This window comes from Peromyscus californicus, unplaced genomic scaffold (assembly GCF_007827085.1).
Source record: "Peromyscus californicus insignis strain IS unplaced genomic scaffold, ASM782708v3 Scaffold_9__1_contigs__length_137607984, whole genome shotgun sequence".
NCBI lineage: Eukaryota > Metazoa > Chordata > Mammalia > Rodentia > Cricetidae > Peromyscus > Peromyscus californicus.
In genome coordinates, this window is record NW_026294617.1 from 88,845 (window position 1) to 103,033 (window position 14,189).

The 14,189-nt window shown below is 37.9% G+C and overlaps 1 protein-coding gene across 1 annotated transcript in view; it reads left to right on the plus strand.

Annotated features, from left to right (window-relative positions):
* Cp (ceruloplasmin) overlaps positions 1–14,189 on the plus strand; it is a 33,443-nt gene that overhangs the window by 11,676 nt on the left and 7,578 nt on the right. Inside the window, exons 5-13 of the mRNA XM_052731162.1 lie at positions 383–637; positions 1,437–1,608; positions 4,969–5,108; positions 6,167–6,319; positions 7,289–7,506; positions 9,531–9,681; positions 11,133–11,345; positions 12,522–12,729; positions 13,930–14,069. Of these exons, the coding sequence (XP_052587122.1) occupies positions 383–637; positions 1,437–1,608; positions 4,969–5,108; positions 6,167–6,319; positions 7,289–7,506; positions 9,531–9,681; positions 11,133–11,345; positions 12,522–12,729; positions 13,930–14,069 (1,650 nt within the window). The remainder of the gene's footprint in view (positions 1–382; positions 638–1,436; positions 1,609–4,968; positions 5,109–6,166; positions 6,320–7,288; positions 7,507–9,530; positions 9,682–11,132; positions 11,346–12,521; positions 12,730–13,929; positions 14,070–14,189) is intronic.

The following is a 14,189-nucleotide window of genomic DNA, read 5'->3' on the forward strand; positions in this document are numbered from 1 at the left end:
ATATGCCTTTTGCCTACAAGCACAGTAAGTAATTGATTATTAAATAACCTTCAATATTTTATCTTTAGCTGAGTACTCTCTATATATGTATATGGATACATTTATATTTATACACACACAATCATTGTAAATAGTTTATAAACATCAGAGACCAAATAAGTTTTACTTCTAATATTACATTCATCTTCAGTATTGTATTAGCAATGAGCCTTAGCCTGAATGTAAGATTATGTGATTGATTAGCAATGTCTGGCATAAATAAGGGGTTGGGCAACTGCAAGTGTGGCATATATTTTCTATGCCAAATTGATTCCGTTTCTGTAGAGGTAATTATCACTATTCCAAGCACCAATGTCTATAAAGCAAAAACTCTGTCTTGCAGCTTTGAATGGATACACATTTGGAAGCCTTCCAGGACTCTCCATGTGTGCAGAAGACAGAGTGAAATGGTATCTTTTTGGTATGGGTAACGAAATTGATGTGCATGCAGCTTTCTTTCATGGTCAAGCACTGACCAGCAAGAACTACCGTACTGATACAATCAACCTGTTCCCTGCCACCCTATTTGATGCTTTTATGGTGGCCCAGAATCCTGGAGTCTGGATGCTCAGTTGCCAGAACCTAAACCACTTGAAAGGTAAGCATCTTCACCTTTAGTCGTCTGTCAGTTGTAAAAAGAGCTGTGTATTAGTTACTCTAGTAGGAGATGTTTGAAGAGAAGCAGAACCAAACAGCTAAATAAGTAATCTAAATATTGAATTATTACTTTAGTTCTATCTCCGTATCCATGAAAACTAATTGAGCTAGCCTTTTGCTTTGAGGAGGTTGGCTGTTTTAAAATAATAGTCTTTAGGGGAATTACCGATCAGGAGGTAAGTTTTTCAAAGTCTAATTTCCTTGGGAGATAAACTTCACAAATAGGTTTTAAGAACTAAAACTTTCTTATATCTTGTGTCACAGAGACAAAAATAACATTTGCAAGTTAAGACAAAGAAGATACATCACAGATCAATAAAAAAGTTGGTTATACTTGACACATGTCAAAAAACAAGCTATTTTCCAGCATAATGTATAAATCTGTTTTTACAGTCCTCTGTTTTTACATTGAGAAACTACAAGTGACACTGTATTTTCATGGCAGAAGTCATTGCTATATTTTAGAAATTAGTATTTTTTCAGATCTCACTGGATTCTCAAGAGTAATCCCACAAAGCCTGATATCTTACTTTGAAAACTCATATGCTCAATGTCTCTTTTCTGTCATGAATACATTAAAAGATACATGTCTGTTTAAAAACTTGAATTCTTCATCAGTAGTCAGTTCACAGCTGTTTACCATGTTTTATTGTATTATCTCTGTCATTGGATTCAATTTCCATCTGTCATCTCATCAGCAATTGTCACTACTCATCAGAGTCTTTTTTGTGATATTTCAGCCGGTTTGCAGGCCTTTTTCCAAGTTCGAAACTGTAACAAGCCTTCACCAGAGGCTGATACCCAGGAGAGACATGTGAGACACTATTACATTGCTGCTGAAGAGATCATCTGGGATTACGCTCCTTCTGGGACAGATGTCTTCACTGGAGACAATTTAACAGCCCTGGAAAGGTAGCTGCCCATTTCCTTTGTGAGCAATGATATCAAGTGTCCATGCAGGGCTTACCGGCCATATATATATATATATATATATATATATATATATATATATATATATATATATATATTTTTTTTTTTTTTTTCTTCAGGGAAATGCCCATCCATGTCCTTTGCCCAGTTTTGACTTGGGAAATTTGTTTTTGTTGGTAATTTTTTTAGGAGTGCTTTATATAGCCTGAATATTAGTCCTTCATCAACAGAGCTTTTTCTTCTATTGTGTAGTCTTTCACCTTCTGAATGTGTCTCTGATGCACACAGGTTACTCTTTGTATGTGTGTGGCTGACTTTCATAAGCTGATGCAGTCTTCCTTTCTTGGCCTTCCTTTCCTGTCTGCAACTTTTCACAAAGCAGAGAAGGTGATATCTTAAAAGTCACAGGCACCATGGCAATGACTCAGTGGGGAACAGAGCTTGCTGCCAAGCCTGATAAACTGAGTTCCATCCTGAGGACTTACAAGGATGGAAAGAGACAACTGACTCTTGAAAGTTGTTCTCTGACCTTTACATACACACCACGGCATTCATGGACACACACACACACACACACGTGTGTGTGTGTGTGTGTGTGTGTGTGTGTGTGTGTGTGTGTGTGTGTGTTAATTTTTTAATGTCTACAAGATTATTCCACTAATCCACATCTACACATGTGACAACACTGTTTCACAGAATGTCTGTCTGTGACTCATCTTTTTAAAAATCCCCTTTTAGAAAGTTTAAGAAATTTATTCTGTGTTACTCGATGTTGGAGAGTTGGGCCTGGCTGTGCCCAGGTCTGTGAATCCTAAAGCACAAACTTAAGTCCCAGGCTATACTAACATCCACATGACAATTCCTAAAACTGCATCTCCAACCTAAAAGAGACTTACAAATTTCAGATTTGTATTTTTGTTTTCTTAACAACACCTCCACTTGGATGAGGCATGTCCAACCTGAATTCACTGTCTCCTGTGCAAAACAGTTTCCTCTTCACTCAGTGAACAGCTTCACCATCTGACCCCACAATGTGCTGAAGTCCAGAACCTGAGAACTGTCCTATCTCCCTTTCCTTCACTAATGCCTCCTACTCTCCTCATCAGGTACAGTTCTCTGAAAGCTGCTTTCTTCTCTTCATTTTCTTTGCCAATACTACTAAACCCCTCACTATCTTTCACTGAAATTATAAAAGTTGTTTCTATCTGGCCTTCCTCCTATAGTATTTTATTTCCTAACTTTTTCTCTAAGCAGTTATTGGAGGGATCCTCCTAAAACACTCATCCTGAAGTCTTAAATCCTTCATTATTGCCATGGAATGGAGTATCCAAACCTTAACCAAGTCCTCTTGCCCAATTCTATCTCTCCAGGCCTTATTCCTTATTCTTCTGCCTAAATTCTCTGCCTCTGCTGTGATTTCTGGTCACAGCTCTTCAAATGTGGACTGCTATCCCATATGGGACTGTACAAATGAGTGTGAGAATCACAAACATTTCATCAACAGTAAAAGGTTTTGAATGCACAACAACCAAAAATTAATTTAAAACCTAGTATATCATGAATACGAGGTGTTCTGGGCAGTGTTTTCCTGTATTCTACCACATGATTTCTCTGCAGCCTTGGGCCTGAATGCACAACATGCACACTTTGCATTCTGCATGCTACTATGCCACACACAGTCATCTTACCTGCCCGAAACACCTCAGCTCAGATTCAAGGATACATCCAGTATGTTATGAATTACAGTGCTGTTATTGTATGTACAGAATTCTCTATTCTTATACAAACATCATGGTTTACTTACAGCAAACAAAAGCTAACTGTTTTTCTGTCACCCAGCAAGCAAGGACAAACTGGCATATCTTTGAACTGTATTTGTTACAATGTTTGATTTTAAAAATTGTTGTTTGAGCTAGGTGGTGGTGGCACAGCATTTATTCCCAGCACTCGGGAGGCAGAGGCAGGCAGACCTCTGTGAGTTTGAGTTCGAGGACAGTCTCGTCTACAAAGGGTGTTCCCAAGAAACCTCGTCTCAAAAAACAAACAAAACAAAACAAGTTGCTATTTGAGTTGCTGATTTGACTTTCACACACACACACACACACACACACACACACACACACACACAATTGCTAAATGAGTTCTTGCTTGGGATTAAAGCAGAATGTCCAACAATTCCTGAAATGACCTTAAACATATTTGTACCATGTTGTACTATATACTTTCCATACTAACAATTATAAAACCAAAATATTAATCTGCTCTGAAAAATGTTGAAGATGCTATGTTCAGCCAATACTTCATTCTTTTTGTAAGGATAAACAAGTACATGCATGTCATAAGTATGTAAATTTGCTTTCATTTTAAATAAATGGCAAAATTATATACATCAAAAATTGTCTTAAAATAAATTTACGGTTTCTTATTTGCAATATTTGATTTGTAAACCTATTTTATATATCTCTGTACCCAGGGTCTTGTAAAAATGTCTCAAGCAAAAGGTAGCTTAGAGTGGGAAGGCTTAAGGAGCCTTGCTGTGGAGCATGGCATACTCATGACATACTTACGCTTGCTCCTTTGTACCTCCCACAGGTTGTTGCTTGTTTGCAGTCTTCTGGACCATTCTCCCCACTATCCACACATCACATTTAGAACATCATTTCTAACAGTTTCTGTCAGAGACCAAAGCTGTTCTTCTTAGGAGAAATGTACCACAACATACTTCTTGGACTGTATGCAATCAGCTTGTGTAATCGGAGCTTGGTCTCCTCTGATAGATGTATGATCCATGTGGATGAGGAGTTCTGCTTGCCTGTCACTGTCTCACCAACATAGTACAAGGGTCTTGGCAAAACTCTGGTGCTAACCCATTTGTCAAAAAAAAGAAGAGATAAATAGGGCAGCTTTGTGAAAATCATATCACTTTCTGAAACTGAATTTCTTTGTAAATGGGAGAAAACTAGCAACCCCACTGCATTATCATGTGACTTCTAGCAAGTAAAGGCAAACACTAAGCTGATGCTTATACCCAACAAAGGACAGCTGCTGTACAATGGGGTAGAAAGATTCTACTGTAGAACAGGGGTGACATAGCTATATTGAAATTTGTTTTCACTTCACTTTAAAATGCAACTTCCTCCTTGATTTTCTATTCCTTCATCAAACCTCAAGAGTGGCCTAGGTCTGTGTGCCTCTTCAGCAAAATTAGTGTGGACTGTAAATCATGGGTGTAATGCAGCACTAAGTACTAGACAGACTCTTTTTCTTCAGTTAGGATCCTATGTAAATAGCCACCTTGTTCTACCTCCAAACCAGAATTAACCCCTTTTTTCTTTCTGGCAGTGATTCAAGAGTATTTTTTGAACAAAGTGCTATGAGAATTGGTGGCTCTTATAAAAAAATGGTTTATCGTGAGTACACAGATGACTCCTTCACAAACCAAAAACAGAGAGGCCCTGATGAGGAACATCTTGGAATCCTTGGTGAGTCCAAGCAGAATACTCATGGTTGGAACATTTTCTTCTTGATTTTCCCAATCTCAGGAAGAAAAGTGTCAGGACCTGCAGCATGAATTCTAGTTAGAATCCAGGCACACAGAAGATCAGGTACCACTTGACACATAGCATCTGGCTACTTTCCCAAAAACAAATTATCAGCCATAAATCTTCACTATATCATGAAGAGATAAAGGAAACTGTGTGACAGTTTAAATAACTGACTTAGCCAAAAGTGTACTTTCTCAGAAACCAAATGTGGGCTTACTGATGACCCAGGCTGCATCTGTCCTAGAAGCTGCTCCCAGTGAGCTCTGAGTTCTCTCATAAATGGTAAACACAGTCTAGACTCATGAGACAGTCTTCCTCATAAGCTGGGTGACTTTTGAAAGTGACTTAATTTTCTGGGCCTGCTTTTTTCTATAAAGTGGAGATGAAAATGGTTATAACTACATCAAACTTTAGTAAGGGTTAGATAAGATATTAGACATAAATAAACACTTAGAAGTAGGGATAAGATGCCCTCAATAAATGTCATTATGGATATTACATAAAACATTTGTATACTATATAGCTATATCTTTACTCTATAATTGGCAACAATACTAATTTTAGAGTTTTACATTCTAAAAAACTCATACCCAAAACAATGCATCTTAAACTTACCTTAACTGGGGATGAAAGTCACACAGCCCAGACCAGGTTAAAGAATGTATAGATGCTCCAGATGTTTTTTTTTGTAGATGTGTAGACACTCTGGATTAGTTTTTTGTGATGCACAAAATTTACTGACTTGAAGAAATATAATAAACAAGTTAATTTCCCTCAAGTTGTAGTAAAAAGAATTCTTGCATTTCTCCAAATTTGCCGCATTGAAGTAATAATGGACTTTTTAAATACCAAGCATTCCAACTTGCTACACATATGTAGCTTGATCCTGGGATGCTTGTCAGGGGACACAGCTAAAGCCAGTAACTGTTTTGCACATTCTGTATGTCACACAACAACAACAACAAAAAAGATAACAAATGCTCTTTTTTTCCTAGGTCCTGTCATTTGGGCAGAAATAGGAGACATCATTAAAGTCACTTTTCATAACAAAGGACCATATCCTCTCAGCATTCAGCCAACAGGGGTGAGATTCACTGTTGAAAATGAGGGAACATACTATGCCCCACCTGCCCACTCCCTGAAGGGAGGTGAGTAGAAAATTCAGTCCTGAGAAAGCTGAATGTCAATAGAATCTTGCTTTGCCTTAACTGGATAACTACTGACAATTCAATAAGAATTTAGTTGGGCTATATCAATTATACATTTCTGAAATACTATTGGATGGATCTCTTTTTTAAGTTCCTGAAATGTTTAGCTTAGAGGCTCATTTTTTTGATATTTGAAAAGTACAGGAAACTATAACCAAAAATATTAGTAATCTATAATTCCATAGACAAACACACATATGTGATCACATAATCCTCCTGCTTTTATCTGTGTATATATAACATACTTTAAATATGGCTGAGTTCATAGGATAATAAATATACTGGCATTATAGTTTTGTGATGTTTGCACTCTTAACATTATAAGCACTTATTAATATGATTTTAGTGATATAAAATATTCAATAATGTGGATATATTCTAATATTTTTTGTTGAGGCTTACCAATGAAATCTCCTGATTTCGCCACTAATTACAATGTGACTATAGGCAGCTTATTGAAATATTCTGGCTTCAGTTTCAAGTGAAAATCTAGATAATTTGCAAGGTATCACAGGCTAAGTTCCTTTCAATTCTGCAATTACCTTCTGATCAGTTTGGTCAACAGAAAATGGACTGATTACCTCCTACTGCCAGGCAGTGTTCTAGCTGGTAGGAGAGAGGAGACGATATTTGCCTTCAACATTAGTTCTTCTTTGGGGAAAATGCACATATTTGCTCTTTGAGCACAAAAGGGGGTATCAACCCTAAATAGAGGTTTGGGGCAGGGTTGGGGGCTTCCTGAGTTTATCACACCAGTCTGTCAACCCTGACAGGGCAGCACAAGGGGGATTCTATTCTAATTGGGATCAAGTAACTTAGAAGTGTATTACTAAACTTAACCTACTCTGTGGCTCAATAGTCACATTAGAAAACACAAATGTAACCTCTCTGCTGTGACCTTTCTTGTAGGTATGCCTCATCCTCAAGCAGCTTCCCATGTGGCACCCAAAGAAACCTTTACATATGAATGGACTGTTCCCAAAGAAATGGGGCCCACTTATGCAGATCCTGTGTGCTTATCTAGGATGTATTATTCTGGTGTAGATCCCACCAAAGATATATTCACTGGGCTTATTGGGCCAATGAAAATATGCAAGAAAGGCAGCTTACTTGCAAATGGAAGACAGGTAAGCTCAGGCAGGGGAGAGTGAAAATGACTCCCAATCTGTTTTGAATTATCACTGTAAAGAGAATTCTTGTCTTTAAGGCACTGAAGATTTTACATATGTCTTATTTTAAATTTTCCTCAGATTTATAAAATTTATATTATGGTTGGCCATAGTGGTACATACTTGTAAACAACACTAGGCCAAGATGAGTCAGGAGTATCAAAAGTATGAAACTATTCTGGGCTTTGCAGTAAGATCATGCACTAAAAATGTATTATGCATTTTTTTCTGGTAGAAATAATTCAAGTTGATCTGAAATTGTATTATAAATGTACCTACCTCTGATGATAAGGGACCCTGCCATGTGATCCTATAAACTTGTAATCCCAGCCTTTGGGAAGTAGAGGCAGGAAAATAAAGAGCTTAAGACTATCTTCAGATACTTAGAGTATGAGGCAATTCTGAGCTACAGAGACCCTGTTTCCAATAAACAAACAAAATTATAAAGATAGGGTCTCCTAAGCTTGGCATGGAGACACATACCTGAAGTCCCAGTATTTGAGAGAGAAAAGGACCACATTTAGCCAGGTATCATGGCACATGCCTTTAATCCTAGAACTTGGGAAGCAGAGGCAAGTGGATCTCTGTGAGTTCCAGGCCAGCTTGGTCTACAGAATGACTTCCAGGATAGCCAAGGCTACACAAAATTCCTGTCTCAATAAAACAAACAAGCAAATAAACAAGGACCACATGTGAGAGTAGTCTAGGCTACTGTACTATGAACTTTCCCATGGAAATGAGAACAAGTATTTGTTCATCCCAGATATGCCATTGATGGACCAAAGAAGAGATCCTACCCAAGTCTAGCTCCAGGAATCAGTAGCTTTACTGGAATTACTTATAGAAGTATGAGTAGCATAAATGTAGTTACATCACCAAGAAACTCACCCTAGACAACCTTCTATCACTGATGAAATTTTCTGTAGGATCTAACCTTCAAGTTTGCATCTTAGTTGGCCTTTTTTATTTTAATAAACATATTGTCCACTTGAATGAATCATGAGAGAAAGACAAACAGGACTTCAGTATTCTCTTCCTTGATGGCTCATTTGCTTTGATTCCATGGACTGATTGTCTTCTGAATGATTAGACCATTCCCAAAACAAATAATATTTCCACTTCCTTATTTGTTTTTGTTTTAATCTACTTGAAGATTGTGTGGATCCTTCTTCCATCTCATTGCCATGCCATTTCCTCACTAAAGATGATGTGTGTGGGTTATAGTTCTTACTGGTTTCAGGAACATGGAAGGCTTCTTTCACAATTTCAGCACACAGATATCCCCATATTAGTTTTTAATCACTGCAGCAAAATACCCAAGATAAATAAATTAAGGGGGGAGATCTATTTTGGCTCTTGATTTTAGAGGGTTCGGTCTGTCAGCTAGTTCCATTCCATTTTGGACTGTAGAGAAACAGACATGCATATGGTTGAGGAAACCTATTTTTTCTCAGGATACCCAATATCATGAGACAAGGGAAAGGAGGGGAAGGGAGAAGGGAAGGGGTGGGGGAGGGAGGGAGGAGAGATATTCTACCATATTCAATGGCACAATCCAAGTGACATTGTCCTTTCAACTTGGCCCAACCTAAAGTCTTCATTACCACCCAATAATGCCATCAGCTGGGAATTAATCCTTTAGGCACATAGCTTTGGGCACATTTCAAATCTAAATCACATCTCTATCTGAATAAATTGTTTTAATGGTTTCAATTTGTATGGACAATGTGGGCATGAAGGAAGAAGGAAATTTGAAATTTTAGATGTAAGAGGCTCAGGTTACCTTACTAAACCCTAAGTTCTCAACAGATACCAGTGAAAACTTTGGTGGCCAAGTGGAATACATCATGAACCAAATTTTAAAGGGAAACAGAAACTTCTGTTGACATTCCTTAAAGTGGTTTGTGCACAGAGTATTATTTGTATAGAAATCTTTTGCTTTTCTCATTTTATCGTCACCTCATTGTTATTTTGATTTGCAGAAGGATGTAGACAAGGAGTTCTACTTGTTTCCCACAGTGTTTGATGAGAATGAGAGTTTACTCTTGGATGATAATATCAGGATGTTCACAGCTGCACCTCATCATGTGGATAAGAAAGATGAAGACTTCCAGGAGTCTAATAAGATGCACTGTGAGTACTGCACCTTTTCCACCTGCCCAGGCTACTTCAAATAAACCCAAAGTAAGCAGCTTTTTTTTTTTGATTACTTTTCAATAAAAAACTTAATAGTGTTCTGAAGGCAAAATCTTAGGTTATAAACAACAACAAAAAAAACCCACCTCAAAATAACCAAATGTAGCAGACATAGCGATGTGATGAAGGTGCCTTTTAAAAAAATGTTTATTTATTTAGAGGGGAAGGAGGCAGGGAGAATGAACACATGCCATGGTGCCTGTGAAGGTCACAGGACAACATGCATATCAGTTTTCTCTTCCCAGAATTTGGGTTTTGGTGGGATTCCCAGCAAGTGCCTTTATCAGCTGAGCCATCTTGCTGGCCCCTGAATGTTTCTTTGTGGTCCCTTGATCAGCAGCCTCGGTTTTGCCCAAGAGCTTGTTAGAACTACAAATTCCTTGACCCACTTTTGAGTTACACAGCAACAAGTCCTGGAAATCTGTTTTTCACAAATCCTTTAATGGATTCTGATGGCATGATCAATTTGAGAATCATGGGTTAAATGCTGTTCTCATTTGTAGCACAGTAGTGACAGGCTCCTTTATTTTTTCAATTATTCAAAAATATGAATTCTTCCATTATGATTTAAAAATATGAACTCTGCTATCATGATTTCATACTTGATTGCTCATCAGAATCAATTGACAAAATTTAAAACTCGAGGAGCATCAGATATTTTTTATGTTTTAGCTAATTATATATATGTGTTTAGTTTTGAGACATGGTGGGCTAATTGTTCCAAAGACCCACACCATTCAGAGAGAACAGTAAACATTTAGTGTAGTTGGTAGAAGTAAAAATTGTAAAGTTGCAGTACAAATTAATAGTTTTTGTTATTTGGGTTTTGTTTTGGTTTTTTGTTTGTTTGTTTTAAGCTAGAATGATACTACTCACACTACCCACAATCCTTGTAATATTACTTTAAATTCTACATTTAACATTTTGGACATGTCAAGAATATCATCTTTTGGAAACAGTAGTGAGAAAAATTTTCCTACACAAGATTGTCCTCATTTTCCAAGACGAGTCAGGAAATTTTTCATGTAAAACAACAAATACATTCCCGGTGTGTGACACCCAGGCTAAGCTGTTATTATTCACAGAAATAGTTGCTGACAAACATAACCTTTGAAAAAAGTGAGAAAAATCGCCTGGGATCTCATTCCAGCTGAAAACACTGAACTCCCCAATGTGGTAGGGACACAGAACTCCATGCTCTGCGAACTGCTCCTTGTGGCCAGAGGATGCTCTGGAGACAGCAAAGACATTTCCGACACATAAACAATGGGCAGGCTTGAACTGTGTCTTTACATTAGGAAGTTACATTAGGAATAAATTTTCATTTCATTTAATAGGATATGTTATATTCAACCCTTTTTCTTCTCCCCCTTCTCCAACTTTTGCAGCTATGAATGGATTCATGTATGGCAATCAGCCTGGGCTCAACATGTGTCTGGGAGATTCCATTGTGTGGTATTTGTTCAGTGCTGGAAATGAAGCTGATGTACATGGGATATACTTTCAAGGAAACACTTATCTGTCTAAAGGAGAAAGACGAGACACTGCAAACCTCTTCCCTCATACAAGTCTGACCCTTCTCATGCAGCCTGACACAGAAGGTACACTTCTCTTGTTGGTCAATGTCTTAGTTAGGGTTATGATTGCTGTGATGGACTACCATGACCAAAGCAAAGGAAGGGTTTAATTGGTTTACACTTCTGTATCACTGTTCATTATTGAAGGAAGTTGGCACAGGTACTCAAACAGGACAGGAGCTGATGCAGAGGGCATGGAGGAATGCTGCTTACTAAGTTTGCTCCTCATGACTTGCTCAGCCTGCTTTCTAATAGAACCTAATATCACCAGCCCAGGGGTGACACCACCCACAATGGGCTGGGACCACCCCCATCACTCACTAATTAAGAAAATACCCTATAGCTGGATCTTATGGCGGCAGTTCCTCAATTGAGGTTCCCTCCTTTCAGATGACTCTAGCTTGTGTCAAACTGACATAAAATTAGCCATGACAATAAATTTATGTATATGGTTTTGGTTGAAAATCCTATTGAAAACATATCGAATGATGAACTCTTTCAATGCCTCCAAGATAGACCTTCTCTTAAGAGGGTGTCTGGGTTACTAATGTTGAAGCACATATCAGGTGGATCTCCTTCCTATTTATGGGTGGAATAAGAGCATATAAGTAAGAAGTCTGTGGTGTGTGTGTGTGTGTTTCCTTGTTTCAAACAGCAGAATCTATGAGATGGTTACTTTTCTATCCTTTTAAAGATAACTGTGATAAAAACAGGCTAGAATAAATGACTCCTGCATGTGCTCTACATGTAAGCTTTCATCATGTTGCTACAGTTTTCATCATGTCACTACATTTGTTGTGGAGTTGGCTTACTTACAGACTGCTTGCAACTGGGTAGTCTGTATAAAAACTGTAGCCATGTATGCTTAGACACATATGTGGGCCTGGTTCTCAATGGGTAAATCAAATTAAAACAAATGGGAAATAAATTTAATCATATCATGAAAAACTTCTTTCTGGCCTCACTTAATTCACTGTGTGATACTCAAGATCAGGTAACTGTAAGCTCACGAATAAAACCAAAGCAAGAGAAAAAGGTGACGGATATTCTCTCTTGAGACAGAATGAAGTAAGAGCATAGGTATGCACACATCTGCTAAGTGACAGGCAGATGCCCTGAGACATATACACCCCTGATAGTTCTTAGAACAGTAAAGAGACTTCCGTTAAAACTGACAAGTTTTCTATTTTGCTACTCCAGGGACTTTTGATGTAGAGTGTCTTACAACAGATCACTACACAGGTGGCATGAAGCAAAAATATACTGTGAACCAATGCAAGCAGCAATCTGAAGAGTCCACTGTCTACCTGGGAGAAAGGACCTACTATGTCGCAGCAGTGGAGGTGGAATGGGACTATTCACCAAGCAGGGACTGGGAAAAGGAACTGCATCATTTGCAAGAACAAAAGTAACTTTCCAGTCTCAGATTCCCAAAGTGTTCAACTGTAATTTTAGGTCTCTCTTTCATTAAAGAGTTATGTCAACCCTTATAAAAAGCAACAACTGCATTAAGCAATAGCAATGACCACTTCCTGGGAACTTGTGCTCATTCATTTCTATTTCTCTTAGCATCCTTACAGGAGACCTTCCCTTGACCAGTTCTGAGTCTGTGGCATCATTGCTCTTCTGATCAAACTCAATCAAATTGAGAGCAGTCACAGTGTTGCTTACTTACTACTCCTGATTTTATTTCCAGTATAATAATCAGTCGGTCCACATTCCTAATTATGCTGTATACTTCTTAAATGCTTAGCAGTTCTTTTTTCTAAGAACTTAAAGGAAAATATGTTCAAAGCCATTATGACACACTGTGAAATTTTTTTTTAAAAAAATCAGTAAGAGTAAATCCAAGTAAAGAATAGCCACGAGAACATCAAAAGCATGTCTCAGCATCATGGGGCATCAACTGATACTTCGAGGTGTCCATTTTTTAAAAATTTTCCCAGGCACATCTGCTCTATCATGTCATTTCAACATGTGACCTCATGTGCACAAGATCTGAGGGACTAGGGTGAGCTGTGGGACAGGTAGGCCCAAGATGCCCAGGAAAACTAAACGATCTGGCTGGCAGTGGCTAGCTGGACAGTTTGGTTTCAGTGATGAGTGTGGTCTGACATAGAAAGGACTAAAAGGGTGCTTTTGTGATTTGGATAAGGTAGTTCAAAGGAATCATTAGTTAACCAAAACTTTAGAAAAAGAAAATGACTAGAAAAAAAATATGCTACTTCAGTTCCTATTGGCTAGAAATACTGCATTAATTCCTAAATGATTGAATCTGGATTTCATAACGTTAGAGTGAAAAATGTGATGCGATAGATGATTTGATCAATGCCTCTCTTTAGGGGCATAGGAACTAAGGCTTCTTCAGACAACATGGATTGAGAGGTCAGCTTAGCTAGACAAGAGTCAGGGCCAGGACTGAAGCAGCTCACTAGACAGTTCTCCTTATATGACACCTCAATATGTTTAAAGTCTATTTTTTTCCTACCAGGATGGAAAGTAATTTTAAATGAGCATAACAATTCACAAGAATTTTTACTCAAAAATTAAAACAATTTCTTTTCTTTCATAAAAACAAATAGTAACCTGCATCGATTTTCTTTTCTAGTATTTCAAATGCATTTTTGGATAAGGAAGAATTTTACATAGGCTCAAAGTACAAGAAAGTTGTGTATCGGCAATTTACTGACAGCACGTTCAGAGAACAGGTGAAGAGAAAAGCTGAAGATGAGCACTTGGGTATCCTAGGTAAGGTGAACAGCCCCATCCTGCCAGCCTTCGGTTAGCAACAAGAGCTGCCTGTAGCAACATGTATCCACGTATATAGATTGCAATTTTCTAGCTCATGTATCAAAGTTATTTTTTTAA